Genomic DNA, 18,049 nt, shown 5'->3' with positions numbered 1-18,049 from the left:
AGAATGAACACCTCGATGGCACTCACGGTAAGGGCTCTCACTAAAACCGTTCATTATGACGTGCCACAGTTGACCTGTGATTTCGTGAGCGATAATAGCTGTCAAAAATGGGTGCAATTTCGTAAACAAAGGTGCGTGATCAAAAAGAGAAATACTCGGGCATTGAATCGAAATCGAAGTGTGATCGTGTGATCAACGAATTCCTGTGCCCAATAAACTAAGGTACGTTCAGTAGATTCGCAAACGCGTAGCTTTAAGTATTTGAATAGAATATTAGGATTTTGGGTGTCTGTCTCCGAGTAGCCGCGGATGAAGCTTTCGGGAGCGTCAGTTTGGTGCGTAATTTCACAGACCCCGTTCGAAGAGCGGACTAGGGCAGGGAAAAATTAGCATGTCCTCAATGGTTTATTACGCCGAACATTCCACACGGGCCGCGGGCCCACAGGGTGGTCTGCTATCAATCGCTCATTATACAATCTTGGGCTTTCGAATCCCCACGTAGTCGAAGCCGACGAAGCATGACCCGGAGCCTTGGAACTGAAATTGCGCCCTCGATCTGCTGTCCTATATGGGTCATTAAAATAGGAAATCTTTTTCGTCCTCTTTTCTCATGCTTTCTTCCGCTGCGTAACCTCGGAATGCCGCAGAAACGATAGAAGATGTGTGCCTGCGTGGCCATCATCGGGAAGGACAATGCCCCGCTGTACATCGCTACGGCGAACGCGGACAAGGAGATAGAACTGCAGTTTCTGGTGCACGCATCGTTGGACGTGATCGATGAAAAGTGCGCCACGAACCAGAAACAGACGGCCGACGGTCGGGAGCTGTACCTCGGTTCGCTCATCTCGACCGAGCTGTACAAAATCTACGGCTACGTAACGAACACCAAAATCAAGTTCGTGATCGTAATCGATTCGAGCAACACGTCGTTCCGTGAGAACGAGGTCCGTGCAATGTTCCGCAATCTGCACAACCTCTACACGGACGCCGTATGCAACCCATTCTACACCCCCGGCGAGCCGCTCACCTCAAAGAGCTTCGATCGCTCCGTGCGCAGTGTCATTACTTCGAACTGAGCTCGGTAGGGGACAGACCCATTGAAACGTTACTGATACCTTACCTTCACCATTATCTGTAAAAGGGACTTCCGGGAAGGGGTGGGTTCCTCGTGGAAGGAAAATCAATAAAAGTCCTGAGACGGCCTCCCGAAGAGAGAGAGTACAAACATCGAAAACCTTTTCTGTGAATTTTCTTCTCCCTTCAGCTTCAGCAGAAAGCTTCACCGAACCACCGTCGATCACCAAACGATCTCCACATAGCCCTCCGAGCAATTTGACCGTTAGAAAATGTCCGAAGCCTTCCTTCAAATGCCTTTCATCCCATCGGAGGTACCGTTGCTGTCGGCTTGTGCCACCGGGTTCGCCGGTTCGATCGTGCTTCTTCGGCTGTACAAACTACGCAAATGGGGCCGCGTACGGTCCACGTTTTCGTTGCGTGGCAAAACTTTCCTCATCACCGGTGCCAATACGGGGCTCGGATACGAAACGACAAAAGCCCTCGCACGCCGGCATGCCACGGTCGTGATGGCGTGCCGCAACATGTCCAAAGCGCGAGCGGCTATTGCGAATCTCGAAGCGGAACTTGGCCCCGAAACGGTTGGTGGTTCGCTCATCCCCATGCAGCTCAATCTAGCCTCGTTCCAGTCCGTGCGTCAGTTTGCCGGTGAGCTCGAACGGACCATTCCCCGGTTGGACTGTCTGGTGAACAATGCTGGACTTGCGGCGCGGACACCGGAGTTTACCGACGAAGGCTACGAGATACACTACGGTGTGAACCATTTGGGTCAGTTCCTGCTGGTGGATCTGCTAAAGAAGCGCCTTCTGGAGCAGGGGACACGAGTCGTGGTGGTGTCTTCACGAATGCACGAGATCGAAGCGGAGATCGATTTCGATAATCTTGGCCGATGGGTCGAGTATGACAGTCGATTGAACCGGCTGTACAACAACTCAAAGCTGATGAATTTCTACTATGGCCGCGAGCTCTACAAGCGGGGCTTCAACGTGCACGTGCTCTGTCCCGGCCTTTGCCATACGGACTTCTTCCGCCATTACGAACCGAAGTGGTATCACTACCTGCTTTTCTCACCGATCGTATGGCTAATGCTGCGCAGTGGCGAACAGGTACGAATCGACCTGCAGATCCGAGCTGCAGATGGGCCACCTCTCGAACGATCTTTTCACCACTCACCTTCACCTGCAGGGGGCCCAAAATATCATCTTCGCTGCCACGGAAAGTGTCACGACTCCGGAGCGTAACCCCGTCACCGGATACTTCATATCGAACGTCAGAATGCGTCGTTCCAAGTTCCACTTCGATGAAGAAACCTCCGCTCGGTTGTGGGATGAAAGTGTCCGCGCAATCGAAGGAAGAGACGGGACGGTTGAAAAGGCTCACTAGCCAGAGGCTTCTATTGGACTGCGAAACGTGTGGCATGCGGTACTCTGCGATGGTGATGGAACGGCATAAGCATAAGAGGGTTATGTGGTTGAGAGTGTGGAACTAACGTTCAATCGATGGTCGGCGGATGGTCTCCGAAAGGACACATTTAACCACTAGCGTTGTAAGGGGGAAAAGGTCGATCGGATGATTGTTGGAATTGGTTTTTGGTTTCATAAGCGGGTTCTTTAAAACAATCTACCATTAATCGATTTGTACAGAATTCTGCCAATGTACATAATGTTATAATATCGTCTTCCAGTGTGGTGGTGTGTGCGTGTGGTGTTAAAACGCGGACATTCGCTGTTTGGTAGTTGGATTAACTAACTGGGTTGACTACTAATCGTCTCCTCGCCATCGCCAATGCCGAAGAAAAGCGGTCGGAAACATGCGGCAACGATGGCCGCACAAGAACCGGAGCCAGTGCCACCGCCAGAATCGCTGCCTGACGAGCGGATGAACGACGGCGACGATTGGGCGGCATCACGTCAAGCCATGTCGGCCATGGCCTGGCTCCTGTTTTACAGCACGGCGATGTTCACGTTACCGTTTGTGGCATTCTACGGCACGCGGTACGGCTTGAGCCACTGTCTGCAGATCGAAGGATTCCCGAACACGTGCGGCTCGGTGGCCGCTGCCGTGCTGGTGGTCAACATCATCATCATGCTGTACGCGCTGAGGGGCTACGAAGATGCCCAGGAAGACGACCGGCAAGCTGGCGGAACGACCGAGGAACCGGAAGCGTCGACGAAGCAGAAAAAGAAGTCCAACTAACTAGAGTTTAAGTCTGGAGACGGTTTGTGGTACTTACGCTGAATGCGCCATCCTCGTACACTACTACGTACATAGTATTACACGCAACATGTTAATACATTTATTAGATTTTTACACAACAAAGCCTTTGTTTCAATTAATTATCGAGAAACTGTGGCGCTTGTATCTTCTTTCCACTACACCTTGAATTAACCATAATCTTGCGTTCATGCTTGCCTCCTCCAGCCACGATTTTTAGTGCAGAAATGTCCGTCTCGCTCCTCTACCTCCTGGTGCCGGTCGGTGTCGGCGCCGGTCTCTACATCATCCGCAAGCTGCGCGAGTGGCAGTGGGGCTGGGTACGCAGCAACAGCTCTCTGCGCGACAAAGTCTACATTATCACCGGTGCCAACACGGGGCTCGGTTTCGAGACCGCTCAAGCGTTGGCCGCACGCCAAGCGACCGTCATCATGGCTTGCCGTAGTATGGAGCGTGCCGGGGAAGCGATCAGTCGCATCCGCCAGCACACACCGGAAGGGGAGCTCATCCCGCTCGAGCTCGACCTAGCGTCGTTCGAATCGATCCGCGCCTTTTGCGAGAAGGTGAAAAGTCACCACCCTTCGTTCGATTGTCTCATCAATAATGCGGGTCTGGCCGTGCAACGGCCCCAGTATACGCACGAAAAGCATGAGGTACACTACGGCGTTAACCATCTCGGACACTTTCTGCTGGTGGATCTGCTGAAGGATAATATCCGCGCGAACGGAGCCCGCGTTGTGGTGGTGTCGTCCAAGATGCACGAAAGGGGACGAATCGACTTCGAGCACCTGGGCCAGTGGATGGAACGGGGGCCACGCGATCGGACCAACAATCTGTACAACAACTCGAAGCTGATGAACTTTTACTTTGCGCGCGAACTGTACAAACAGGGCTACAACGTGCACGTACTCTGTCCGGGCCTTTGCCATACGGACTTTTTCCGCGACTACAACCCCAAATGGTACCACTACGTACTGTTTTCCCCGATCGTGCTGCTGTTCTTGCGTTCCGCCCGTCAGGTAAGCTCAACCGAGCACTAGCGAAAATGGGTTTTTAATTTATTCGCATCTATGTCATCGACAGGGTGCCCAAAATATCATCCACTGTGCGACGGACAACGTGAACACGGACGAGAAGAACCCGCTCACGGGCTACTTTGTGACGAACGTTCAGCAAACGAAATCCAAGAGCAAATTCGATGAGGAAACCTCCGAACGACTGTGGAAAGAAAGCCTGAAGGCAATTAGCGACTAAGCAGGCGGACCCGGCGGAGATAAATGGTCCAGTTTGCTCCTTCCGAGCCGGTGGTGGGAATTTTTACAACCAACTTTGCATTTATAATCAATCTCTTTTCCAATACTCACAGCCCCGTTTGAATGGGGTTGATGCAGGGACTGAATGAGCAATACACTAAGTTACACTAACCTGTGAACGGTGCGGGAAAATGGGTATTCAACTAATCGCAATAAAATTACAAACATTAATAACGAGTTCAAACGAGTGGTTTAGTTTGCAAACACTTGGAACCGGATTCGGAAGAATGAGGCACGTGTTCAAATGGTTTGGTTTTTATATATATTTTTACTTATTTAGATGTTGCCTTCGTTCGCCAGCTTGCCACTGTTCCTTTTCGACTCTCCCGGTTATGCCGCACGTGTCGGCCATTCGATGGTTCTGCGTGCCCTCCCTGAATGGTGGTTTAGAAGATAGTATCCAAGAGAAGAAAACATCTACTGACGTGTGTTGTTGTGTACCGCGGCATAAATGCGGCGCCCACCGAACGGAATGCAAGAGAAGAGAAACTCGGCACCAGCGCGCTCGGGTTGAAATCTTTGAGTTTGCCATTTTATTAGTTGAAAATTCTTGGACTGTCCGGGGGACATTTAATATCAACAGTTGCGTCTCGCACACCGATTTCTTATGTGTTTTGCCTTTTGCCCTCGCACTTTGTTCCTGGAATATGGGTAAATTTTACGTTTATCATCGCTAAGTGTCCTGTTTTGTGACTTTGTGTGAATTTATCGCCCCCCTTTGCTTACCTCAACAAGGATATCTCGCTTGACCTTTCGTATGGTACACACTAGCATTAGTTAATTCGTTCATTAATATTTTTGAATAAGTGGTGTTGTCAGTTGGTTGGTTGGTTGGTTGGTAAGTTTCTTAAAAGGATAACGGGTGTATGTTTGCCTGTTTCGATTGCCCACTTTGAAGCGCTTTGCTTTAGTCAATGTACTTTGTACGCCGTATGCGACCGCGACCAAAAGCTGCTGTCGTCACACTCGATGGCCCCTGCCTTGTTTAGTTTCCGGAAACAAACGCTATCCATTTCCAATAACCAATATTTAGTTGTGAGACACTTGCAACCCCCCGGCGTCGGGTAATATTATACAAAACCAACCGTATTATAAGCAATACAAAACAATAAAACACAACCCTACTCTAGTTCTTCCGCTGTCCAACGGTCACAGCTCCCGTCTCTCAGAGCATTTATTGAGGTGCTTTCGTTTGGAATTGTTATTTCTAAACATATCTAACCGACCGCTGCCGGATGTGGTGTACGGCTGCGCGACCGACCTGCGGATGCCGTGATTGGCACCAATCGACAGCGTTCAGCTTCAGGGAGAACATTAGTCTAAGTTTTGTTGCATGTGTGTGCATTCGTTTTTTCTCTTTCCTCCCAAGCGAACTTATGTTGGGAAACAATGTACAATAATAGATTAACCTGTCGCTGTGAACAATGCTCTTGTCCACGCAATCTAGCAAATTGGCATTTAGCTACTAGCAACCGGAACGCACAGTAATAACACAGAACATAAAAGCTCGCTCTGAAACACTCCCTAACCTAAGTGCAGCACCGGCACACCGACACTACTGAAGAAAAAGGTAAAGCTGCCTGCGAAGGGGACCAGATTCAGATTCAACTATACGCCACCCGTGGCGCCCTTATGTGCTGTGTTCGAGAATGTTTCCCTTCCCTTTCGGTTTCGATTCGAGTGTTTAATTTCTAATATTGCGCAATAGATAGTAATGACTGGCGGAGTGGTAGAGTATTGGCGTGGAGTTGAGAACATTTAAAAACAATTACACAGTACTGCTAGCGAAATAGGGCCGCTGCCGATGTGTTGGGCAACGGTTTTAGTAGATCATCAACGGAGAGGAGTGCTGGTTGTTTGTTTCGCTTCTGGGCACACCATGTGCCGGACACAACCCCAACAGAGTCCGTCCTCATCCGTTTGTTTCGTTCCGTAATGGCAATCACCCATCACCCTGGGCTCCCGGCTTCTCACTAGCGACGGCAGCAGCAGCAGCAGCAGATTCTGGTTATCCCTGGGCGCCCTTCTTCACTAAAAATTCGTTACTATTTAATATCTCCGAACCCGAGCCCGCCCTCCTAGTATCTTGTCTAGTGTGTAGAGTATAATTGAACTAAAGCGAAGCTACGGTACGGCGGTACGTACGTGGGTCTCTCTTGATATGGATGCGAACAAGCACACGGCACGATGAACTAACGGATCTCAACTTATATGCTAAATAAAAACGGACCACGACCTACGTCTCACAAAATCACAGAACCCTACGGTCACCCGTACCAGGCTGTCCGGGGCCGGGCTTCTTCCCGCGCGCGTGGTGATGAGGATGATCGATGGGTGGTTGTGGTGTGCAATTAAAGCTCAAACTGTCCGGGTCCGGAGTAATCACAAATTAGTGTTCCGTACGCGATGATAATGGCCGCACTCACCGCAGACACGATTCGTTTACCTATTTACCTATCTGTGGGCCGTATTGCTCCCGTTCCGGTTACTAACAAACGTCGCCCTCCCGGGGACACCCGAAGGGGTGTTGAGGGCTTCACACAAACACCTGGTACCGGTTGCAGTGCTTGATGCGCATGTACAGCTTCCGGATGTCTTTGGCCAGTGAGTAGCGCTGATGTTCGCCCTGGCAGCAGTACTGGTACTGTTGCCGAGCGCTTAAACTTCGCCCCAACTGGCGACTGAGGAAGTTCCCGTCCATCATCAGGCTACCGAGTAATCAGATGTTGTCGTCAAAGTTGGCAAAGTTCTTGTCCCAGCCACCGGGCACAGCCGCCGCCGCCGCCGACGGATCATTCGATCCGCCCCCCGGTGGACCGGCGCCGCCGAAAGGATCACGACCACCACCGCCACCCTGGGAGGAAAAGAAATCATCGTCCTCGAACGGATCGTCGGCTTTTTTGGCAAAAATGTTAATACTGTCCGACTTGCGAATATTATCCTGCTGCTGGTGCTGCTGCTGCTGCGAGTGCTGATGGTGCGCCGACGGATGACTAGAAGTTTTTAATATCTTTTTGTTGCTACCATTGTTGCTGCTTGCCGGTGCCGTCTGCTGCGTTGCTACCGCCGCTGGGGAAGCGACCAGTGGCCCGGGACTGGTTGCCGATGGCCAACCGTGCTGCTGCTGCTGCTGCTGCTCGACCAAGTCCTGCTCCGTATCGGAGCGTCCAGCAAAGTCGTCCTCAAACATTGTAGTCGCCTCGGCATCGAACTTCGAGACGGTGACGTTTTCGTTAAATCGCAGCTTCGATCCACTCGGCGGGGCCGATGGAGGTGCCGGTGGAGGCGATGTCGTTGACGATTGTGAGTGATGAGAGTGAGAATATTCCGTGGCCGGATCAGGATAACCACTGGCACTGTGGCTTTTGTAGTGATGTGACGAGTGTGATCCTTGCTGCTGCGCCTGCTGCCGATGATGATGATGATAACCTTGACTAGCAGGCTCGTGACCGCCGTAGTGAGCGCGCTCCTTGTCACCTGAGAAGTCGTTCGAGAAGCGATACGGTTTTTGTCCACCGTGCATCAGCAGTCCCGACCCGATACTCGGTGCACCCGCTGCAGTTCCCTGCATTGTCGGAGGGGAGTTGAAATCACTTTCAAACCCGTCGCCAACGGGAGGGTCGTAGTTGGAGCTAAACTTCCCACCACCCGAGGCGGGTAGCGGGTCGCCGAACTCGTCAAACTCGAACTCCATCCGTCCACCATGATGGTGCTTGCCGGAAGCGCTCTTCGGAGGCGTCACAGTTCCATAACCACCACCGGGCCCATACTTGCTTTCTGAGCCCTCAAAGTACAGATCGCGGCTGTTGCTTTTCTTCATCCGCCGGAGTGCCTCCTCTTCGTACTCGTAGCGTGACATCTTTTTCGCTTCCTGCGCAATCAATGCGTCGCTAACGAGGCGCCCTTCCTGGCGTGGCGTTGTGGAGGGTTTACCGTAATAGGGAACGCCGGCACCCGCCCCACCGCCCGCTGGCTGTCGGCGGCCGTAGTAAGCGGGACTGTCATCGAGCGGATCGTCCAGCATGAGCATCCCGCCGCCCTTACCGCCACCACCACCACCTTCGTCGTCCTCGTCATCGTCGTCATCGTCGAGCGCCGCGCCGACACCAGCGCCAACGCTGCCACGTCGGCCACCCTCCACGGCATCGAAATCGAAGTAATCCTCCTTCGACCGCAACGGGTACCGCATGGTGGCGTAGTTCGACGAGCGCAGTTCCTGCTCTTTCCGCTCGCCCGCTCTCGATCGGCTCTTTTTGCGGAATCGCCGATCCTTCTCCCCATCCGAGCCGGCCAGATTCGACGAACCGGTACCCCCGTGTCCTGGGCCACCAACGCTCCGTTGGCGTACCCCTTCGTAGCGACGCTCCTGTTCCGTGGCACTCGACGGTCGCTTCCAAGGAGCTGCACCCTTGGCCACGCCCCAAACGTCATCGTCCAGCAGCATCGGCTGGTGGTGCTGCTGGTGCTTGCCCGGGCGCCCCCCGATGTTCTGACTAGATCGGTGTAAACTGTTTACACCACCATCGGGACCACGCAGCCCGCCACCGCCGCCGCCTGCCGACGATCGTCCCATCGTACCGCCACCCATCAGATCACCCTCCGAGTCTTGATCGAGCTCCTGGTCCAATCGAGCACTTCCGGCGTTACGCATTCCACGGCGCAACGAGCGGCTCTTTTCCAGCGACAGATAGCGATCCCGATCGCGCTCCCGCTCTCGGTACTCGGCCCGACTGTCCAAGCTGCCGTACAGATCGCCACTGCCGAAGCTGCGTCGCTCGCGGCTGTCGTACGATTCGTTGCTCTCCCGGTCGAAGCTCTTCCGATCGCGCTCGTAAAAGTATTCCCGGGCTTCACGTGAATCCCGACAGCCGGGCCGCTCGTACCCATCGTCGTAGTCCGATCGCCGACCGTACCCGTCCCCACCGTACGGATCGTAATCGTAGCTCGATCGCCCGCCGCTTCCACTGCCCCGCGAAGGTTCCCGCTCGCGGTAGTACTTCCGTTTGTCGTAGTTCTTGTACTCCCGTCGGTCGTACGGTGGAAGGCTCTTCGGTTCCCGCTTCTCGTACGGTGGTCCGTACGTGCTGCGCTCGTAGACGTTCCGATCGAACGATCGTGAACCACGCTCACCGCCACCGCCGGTCGGCTGCCGCGAATCGTCATCGTCCGTCGGCGATGACCAAGTCGGATGATGCCCACCGTCATGGTACCAGTGTTCGTCTTCGAAGTTATCACGACTACGCGACCCAGCGCCACCCTTCATACCCCTTCGCCGGACACCGCCACCGGACCGTTGATCCTTCATCGGTTCGTCCTCGTACTCCTCATCGTTCGAGTTGATGCGACGCGGTGGCATCCGCGGGTGGTGATACCGTTCACCGGACGTGGCATGATGATGGCGCATGTCCGCCGTCGACGATCCGCCGTGCATGGGCCGCTTCCGATAGTCCGGTCCTTCCTCGTCCCAGGGGCTAACGTCGCGCGACGAGGACGACGTTTGGCCCTTGGTTGGCCAACGGCGCCCGTACTCGCGCAAGTCGGCCGCCTTCGTCCATTCGTCCTTCGCATCGGAAGAGCACGGTGATTCGGGACCATTTTTATCACCTACAAAGGGAGACACGATATGAAGCCGGGTTGCGGCGGGACAGAAATGGGCGCAACACGTACGTCTTGCCAGTTCGTTGCGCGGCTCGTGGCGATGGTCGGTGTGGCGGTGTTTGGAAGAGTGCTGGCCCATCGGAGGCTCCGGATGGTCGAACACAGCCCACGATTCGGTCGCATTGGTCGGTGTGTTTCGTGACATTTTCCCACCTGCAAATGGAATCGAATGAGCGAACGAGCTGGAAAGGACGGTCACGGAGCTTGTACCCACCTTCGTTGTTGTCACCACCTTCCGGGGACGTTTCATCGTCACCGTCGCTCATCGACCCGGACGATCGCTTTTCGCTCGATGACTGGCCCCGCGGTGCTGGCGTGGGTTTTTTCTTCATACCCTTCGCGACCTCATGGGACGATGGTTTGAGAATCGGGCTCCTGGCCATACCGAGCTGCTGCTGCTGCTGCTTCTGTCCCAGCGGGATCGGTGAGGTACTCGTGTCGATTACGCCACCCTTGCCGACCAGATTCAGCGTATCGGCCGCGTACGTAGGGGACTTGCTTTTCGGGGCGATCATATCGTTCAGCAGCGTCGTTGACGTCGAAGTCGGTGGCCGATACGGTGAGGTGGAGCTGTGGGACACCAGCAACGGGCTACCCTTCACCGTTAGGCCCTGCGGTTGGGTGCGCCCACCCGCCGTCGGAGCGGGTGACAGCTGCTGATCGGTGCCGTGCAACGATAGGTTCGAAACTGCCTGCTGCATAAGCTCATCGATCTCGAGATCCTCGCGCGGTGTAGCGTTTGTGGTGCGCAGCAAACTGACCCCGCTCACCGTCGTTGCCTGGTCCGGGGTGCCCGCATCGGTCGGTTCCGCGTCGGAGATGTTAATTTCCGGCGAGCCACCGGTACCAACGCTCCCGCCGATCATATCGTCAAAGTTAGCCTCAAATTTACCATCGTCCAGCTCGAGCTCACGATCCTCGAACGAGGACGATTCCATGCGCGCTATTGGGGCCGGTTTCTCGAACAGATCCTCCACCAGAATGATGTCGCGCAGAGCTGCGTAACGATCCTTGGCGTGCGAGATCGCCTCCGTGATCTTGGTGTCGATCTTTGTCATCGGCAGCTGGGCTAGGGGACTGGTCAGCTGACCACCGGAAGGAGACGGAGATGATCCCTCGCCGGCACCGAAGGCCGGCGAAAGGCGACTCATTTCGGACGCAACCTCATGCTGCAGATCCAACCTTGCGTGTGGCTCCTGCTCCCGATCGACCGACTCGTCTGCGGTGGCTTCATCCCCTGCCCCGATGTCCTGTTCGATAATCTCACGAAACACGGCATACTTATCGACGACCGAGGACGAACACGCGGCCGGTGTTGTGCCAAACCCTCCAGAAACCCTGCCACCTGCCGCCGGATGCTGCTGGAGATTGAGATCATCAAAGTTGGCTACGAACGACGGTGGGCCGACGGCGCCCCGATCGCGACCCCGATCGTCCTCGCCGAAGTTATCGTCAAACTTGGCCACGAACTCGTTCGCATCGTCAAAGTTCACCTTGAAGACGGGTGACTCGCTGACGCTTCCGTCGCGGCCGGAAGCCGTGTCTTGGCTCGGTTTGACGGGCGCCGGCTGTTTGCTGTTTTCGATAAACTCCGACAGGTACGTGGTCAGCTCGACCAGTGTCATGGTGCTTAGCTTCGAAACGGGAACGTTCAGTTTGCCCGCCAGTTCGTCGATGCCGAGTGTAAGTAATTGACTTAGCGTAATGTCGGGCAGAAAGGACGAGGGCGCCGGCAGATCCCTGGTGAAGCTTCCGCCGAGCGGTGATTTTGACGTCGGTGGTGGCGTCGGTTCGTCGAGGTTGCGCGGGTCGGTCTCGGACTGTTTGCGCGTGGTGGAGCGTGACGTTTTCGCACCATCTTTGCGTTGCGGTGGCGGCAGTAACGTCGGAATATCCGGTTTGCCGGCTACCGGTGTCAGGTAGTCTTCTTCATCGTTCGACTTCTTCTGCGGCCGGCCCGGCCCGATGGTTTCTCCTGCGCTGCGACCGACTTTTCGCGACGGAAGCGGCAGCGGTGGCGCATCGGACCCCGGTCCGCCGGCGGATTGCGGTGACGATCGGCTGGTGGATTCGTACTTCGAGCCCACATAGTCGTAGCGCTGACCGGTGCCGCCACCGGATCCTCGATCGCTCCCGAATGATGCGCGGGGCGAGGGCCGGATGACAATGTCGGCAAACTGCTTCTTCGGCGGCAACGGCGGCGGTTCAATGTGGGACGCGGAATCGGGTCGCGGTGGCGGTTCCGGGGCAGTTTCCGTTTCGCTCAGCGAATCGCTTTCCTGCAGGCGCCGCATGTTGATGCTGTTGGAGTCACGTTTCGAGAACTTTTGCCCGAACAGATTCGGTTTCATCTTCTTCGAGCTCGAGCTGAGGCTGGAGATCACATCGACCGTGTTCTGCTTGAACACACTGCTGGCCGCGGGACGGTTGCGAGCCATCGGTCCACCGCAGACGGCAGCCTGGGCAGCGTTCGCCTCGGACGTTTGCCGTTCGAGGCGCTTCTGGCTGATGTAACTGGCCCACGATTCCGGCGGAAGGTTCACCTGCAACGGACCATTGTAGACCGGACCCGCTTTGCCGGGCTCACCCAGTTCTTCCACTGACCGGGTGGCACCACCACTGTTCGTATCGTCTGCATCCGACGCCGGTGGACCTGGCCGTGCGGTGGAACAGCTGTTGCTTCCCGGGCCGGGGCGCGGTGACGCATTGCGAGAAAAGTGCACCTCGAAGGGGTCGAGCTGTAGCTTTGAAAAATCATCATCCTCCTGGAAGAGATCGACATTTTTCGAACCAGCGGCGCTCGTCGTGACCAACGACGTTTCCATCATCGGCCCCGCCGAGCTCGGACCGTGATCCATTGATCCGTGCGATTCGGACGACAGCTTTGCCTGCGCTTCGTCGAAGTTTGCCTTAAACAAATCCCCGCTGCCACTGGCGAGGGTAGAGATGTTGCTGGCGTTCAGCGTCGAGGCGGCCAGCAGCTGCGACCCTTGGGACTGTTGCTCCTCGGAGGCAAAGTTCGCATTGAACGTGCTGTCCTTCCCGGACAGATCTTTGAGCACCTTTTTGGGTGGATTTTTGAGCTCTTGAAAGAAGTATTTCTTGTCGATGTACGGCTTTATCTTGCCCGTTCCGAGCGGATCCAGGTCCGTGAACACATCCGTGTAGGACGAGGGTTGTGCTGCGCTGGCCGTTGGCTGAGCCTGCGAACGAAAACCGAAGACCGAAGGTTAGTAGTGGTCCGAATCGGGGACCTATAAGAAAATCGACTAACCTTTCCCGCTTCCTCCGCCATTTTCGGTTCGTCGGAATAGCGTACGGGATCGGGATCGAAGCGGGACGTGTTGGGCGGTGAATTCAGCCAGTCCTCGTTCTGCGCCGAAGATTGGCTCGTGTTGAGTGGGGTCGGTGCCGGTTGGCTACCAGCGCTGACCCCGCCACCCGTCTGATGGGAAGCTAATGCACTGGAAGTGGTTCCGCCTGCGGTGGTGCTGCCGATGTTCGGAGCGGTCGGAACCGGTGGGGCCGCTACGGGCGGAGGTGTTGAGGATACCACCACGGGGCTAGTTTCCGTGGCTTTGGGAAGATTTTCGGTCGAGCGATTCGTTTGCTTCTGGTGCCTCTTGCTCGACTCGGGCGGTGGCAACAGATTGTACGCCTGGAATGGGATGAAAGGGAATCAATCTTGACTGTCGCAAGTCGCACAGTTCCGTCGCACTCACCGGTGGAATGTTGGCGAACGAATCACCGAACGGATCGTCGTCGAGGACACTTTTGCCGGGCCCTTCGCTCGGTGTTATGCGTTCCATTTGCGTGATGCCACGCTGGATGCAGCTCAGCTCCTGCTCCAAATCGACCAGATCCGCTACAGATTCGGGCGATTTTTCACTCTTGCCCAGCGTGCCCGTCGCTCCACTTCCCGTTGCACCGCTTTTCGAGCTCGAACCGGCCAGCATCGAGGATGCCCCTCCCAACGCTCCAAGCGGATCGCTGGGATGGTTTTTCCCATAACTTCCGCCTCCACCGCAACCGGCACCGCCAGCACTGTCCAGCGTGGCACTAGTTTTGGCCATGAGCGAAGCCGACACTGCCTGGTGTTCGTGGGCCGTGATCTTGCTCTGGATGTGCTGGCGGGCGAGCTCGATCTCCTTCTTCTTCAGCTCGAACACCACCTGAAAGAGATCGCGCATCGCCAGCACCACCTGGCTGGCCGCTTTGTCGGTTTTGATGCCGAAAAAGCGGTGCCCACTGTCGGGGGAACCAAAAATATAGCCAAATGCACGCGAATCCGTCATGTCCTGGGCGATGAACGATATCTTGTGCACGGGATGATGGTACAGCGAGTCCTATGGGCGAGATAACGAAGCGGACATTAAAACAGATTGTGGCCGATTGCGTTGAGCGTTTGTCACGTACCCCGGTTTTTTCGTCTCGCAACCGTAACCCATCAATCGTGACGTGTATCGTGATGCGCTGCTTGTGCTCACCGGCGGCTCGTATGGCCATCTTGAGGTCCTGTGGGAAATTAAGTTAAAAGTCAACAGTTCGTTCCGTTATAAGGCAGGCAACTGAATGAAATGCTTCGCGACGTATGCTCATCGCGGTTCTGCGAATTCTATTGATTGTTCACAGACATCGATTGGACAGCTGATGGGCGCAACCATAGCAGGGGCAGTACATATTTCATTATACGGCGCCGTTCCGCTTGAGCTGCTTTGCACCATCGGAGGTCCACCAGCCAGTGGCGGAGTGATGGACTTCAGTTCCAATCACATAGGAAGCGCACAGATGCTTCTTACCGCTTCTCGACCGGATGCGGCCGCCCAACAATACACTTCCCACCGCCACCGACGCGGGAAGGTATGGTTTCCGATGGTTAAAAAAACTCCCCGTTGACCGCAAATCAATAGCACCCAGCATCAGACAATGGCTTCACGCAAAGCGGTTCAGATTACTACCGCCGGTGGTTGCTGCGATTCGATTCACTGTTTCAATCAAGCCAGCGTGACAATAAAACGCCATCAAATTCCGACATTTTGTGTCGGGTATGTCGCGTTCGAGAGAAAGAGAGCGCGTAGTCAGCTGGCCGCAGATAAAATAGACGATTTGTGTGACCGCCTCCCTCATGTGCAGCCTGGAGGTGTGCCATTAGTGTGTGCATCGTCAACGCCGCTCGGTAGTATAATTTCACGACGCATGAATTGAGTCCAATTCATGGTCACGGTGCCGTCGCTGCTTCTATCGCGGCGATTGGCCATCATCCGACCACGTCTCGCAAATATGGCGCCACAGATCGTCGCGTCCAAGAAGGCTACGCTGGTTCTGTGTGTCGATCAGAGCGTGTAGATCCGAGTCCGTGTGTTTGCGCTGGTTGAATATGATTGGGGCTAAAAATAGCGCCGATCTGGGGTATCACATGCGCCACCAGCCCTCTGCCTGTGGTCCCAAGTGAAGTGGCCTGGGACACTCAGCGGACGTCGAACGGGTGGGCTCGTGCTGACGTCACCTACGTACCTGCAGCGCTTCCTGGCACATCCGGTCTCCACGGGCCTCGCCGACCTCCAGGATACCGATCAGCTTGGCCTTGAAGCTCACGCCATCGCCGAAGAACCGTCCCGGTTCGTTTCGATCTGCAAGGGAGGAAGAAGAAGAAGGGACACCAGATCAGCGAACCGTTGAGTGGTTAAAAACTTGAAACTTTAGCGCCGGCGATCGGTGTCTTACGTCGTAGCAGGCCTCTATCGGTGGGCCGGGAAGTGTTTTTCATTTTCGTACCAAACGCCGAACCGAGTACCGTCGGTGCGAATAATGGTAGCCTCTATCGCAACAAGACGGTCAGGGAACGACAGCAAAGCCTAAAGGGAACGACCATCTTCAGGGACACACAGCAAAGGCGGCCACTAACAATCGAATATTGCTTCTTCAAACCGACGATAGACACACAACGCAGTGTGCGCTGACCCGTTCGTTCTTTGCTCCCGGCTCTAGGCAACCCGATCGCCAAGGACAGAGCGGACCGACGGAAGCGTAAATAATGCTCACACACGCACAAACAAATTATATCGCTGCCGCCGCCGGTGCGACTGGTGTTGTTGGGGAAGCAATAACAAACACACTTTGCACCCTATCGCTTTCTCTCTCTGGCGGAGAGGGTGAAATATGTAAACGATGAGCCTCGCTTTTATCACTTCGCGTTTCGCGACGTTTTTATCGTGCGGGTTGATGATAATCCTTGGGGTTTACGGTGGTCCCGTGATGTGAATGGCAAACCCGGTGTATCAGGAGTGGACTCGATGTGTTTGGCGGCCGCCCGCCAGTTCTCCTCGGCTAGCCGGTAGTGGGTCAAGGAATGCGGCCCGTTCCCCGGACGCTATTGGCCGGTGCATGCTTTTTTACGTGTGTTTCTGTCACTGATTGCACCTCTTTCGATATCGATTGACTCATCACCGACCACCTTTCCGTTCTAGCTCCGCACGAAAACGCTACGCGAAACGCTACAGACGCACAAAAACGCTACAGTTCCGCCAGAAAACGCAACCAAAACGCGTTCCCGGTCTCCGACCACTATGGGAAAAAACTATGAAGGGTGGTCATAAACCGACTTTAACAACTCAGGGTTTCAGATACATTTTCATAAAATAGATAAATTATCTATTATCAATCAATAATAATAAGGAATAATAAGGAGGATCAATAATATTACATTGTTATTTATCATACTTGAACACGTGTATTACATATGAAACGTTGAAAAAAGACCTTAGATTCTCCTATTATGTCCACCAAACATGTCCGCTTATCACATACAAATTCCCCACTGTGCACACAAAAAGGAACATTCACAATGAACGCCCGAATAAATGGACAGTACACGTAGTTTTTTTTGCGGGTGGTTCCGATAAAAACACAAAAATGTTGTCAGTGTGATAAGGTGCTCGAAATTGTACTTACATTTCAACGGACTGGTCTTCTTGCGAATCGTCTGCATTTTCCTATATTTTTGGTAGACTAAGCTGTTGGGATCAATTCTGACTGCTTTTTAGTATACCATGGTCGCAAAGAAAAATATTTCTCTATATTTCACTATGTTTCACTAGAGCTTCCGCCTCGCCACCGGTCACGCTAACCGTTGCAGCTTCTCGCGCCGGTCACACGCGCTAGTAGCATGGGGAAGCACGCGGAAGATGCAGTGTTCAAATCAGTGGGCGCGGCAGAGCGGCCCAAACGCACCCACTCCGTCTACTAACACCGCGCCAGACGGCATGGTCTCGGTCACATGGGGCGCTCCCGTCTTGCGTCAGGAAATCGATTTAACGGTACGCGACACTAGCGGAACAGCTCCAGAAAAAGACACGATCACAGATCCACACACGTGCGCCGTGCGCATGAGATACACGGAACGGTTCAACTTTCGGTGGACATTAGAGCGAAGATTACCATTCCGTCAATCGGTTATGCAAATGCGGAGATCTTGCTTATCGCAGGGTGTCGCGCGCTGCGCCAATGCGGTCGACCGTAATCATTACCGAGCGTGGCGGTGTGTGGGGCAGCCAGACAGAATGGAACTATTTTGTCACACGACCCGCACAGTGAATTATCAGTGAAGGTAAAGAACTAAGATTGCACTATAAAACACCAGAAAAACATCGCTTCACGCCGCACTAATTGCACGCATCAGCAAAGCGGCGACTGACACGGTGACGACGTTCGATGATGACGATGATGGTGTAACGTGAATTGGTGCCGGTTCTCGTCGGTGTATCGATTTTTCCGACCCCTGCGAAACGAAG

The 18,049-nt window shown here is 54.4% G+C and overlaps 3 protein-coding genes across 7 annotated transcripts; 2 read left to right on the top strand and 1 right to left on the bottom strand.

Moving 5' to 3' along the window:
- Positions 1-118: 118 nt before the first annotated feature.
- Positions 119-4,718, top strand: LOC128269471 (trafficking protein particle complex subunit 2-like protein). Of its 5 annotated transcripts, XM_053006941.1 has the most exons (3): positions 119-222; positions 3,496-4,307; positions 4,372-4,718. In XM_053006941.1, exons 2-3 carry the CDS (start codon positions 3,516-3,518, stop codon positions 4,540-4,542), a joined length of 963 nt encoding a protein of 320 aa, XP_052862901.1. In that variant the 5' UTR covers positions 119-222; positions 3,496-3,515; the 3' UTR covers positions 4,543-4,718. The 5 variants fall into 5 exon arrangements, with proteins under 5 accessions (XP_052862901.1, XP_052862903.1, XP_052862902.1 ...); XM_053006943.1 differs by lacking the exons at positions 3,496-4,307; positions 4,372-4,718 and adding an exon at positions 648-1,139 and having other exon boundaries at positions 122-222; XM_053006942.1 differs by lacking the exons at positions 3,496-4,307; positions 4,372-4,718 and adding an exon at positions 657-1,139 and having other exon boundaries at positions 139-222.
- On the top strand, positions 1,347-2,457 carry LOC128267057 (retinol dehydrogenase 14-like). Its single transcript, XM_053003849.1, has 2 exons — positions 1,347-2,180; positions 2,260-2,457. Exons 1-2 carry the CDS (start codon positions 1,347-1,349, stop codon positions 2,455-2,457), a joined length of 1,032 nt encoding a protein of 343 aa, XP_052859809.1.
- Positions 4,719-7,320: 2,602 nt separating the features above from the next.
- LOC128267056 (protein disabled) lies at positions 7,321-16,026 on the bottom strand. Its single transcript, XM_053003847.1, has 7 exons — positions 15,984-16,026; positions 15,774-15,889; positions 14,676-14,774; positions 13,982-14,605; positions 13,534-13,917; positions 10,474-13,462; positions 7,321-10,412 (listed from the first exon to the last, which is right to left on the bottom strand). Exons 1-7 carry the CDS (start codon positions 16,024-16,026, stop codon positions 7,321-7,323), a joined length of 7,347 nt encoding a protein of 2,448 aa, XP_052859807.1.
- Positions 16,027-18,049: the final 2,023 nt, after the last annotated feature.

The sequence above is a fragment of the Anopheles cruzii genome, chromosome 2, assembly GCF_943734635.1.
Source record: "Anopheles cruzii chromosome 2, idAnoCruzAS_RS32_06, whole genome shotgun sequence".
Taxonomy (NCBI): Eukaryota; Metazoa; Arthropoda; class Insecta; order Diptera; family Culicidae; genus Anopheles; species Anopheles cruzii.
Note: the sequence above shows the minus strand (reverse complement) of the source record. Positions and strands in the feature narration are given on the sequence as shown.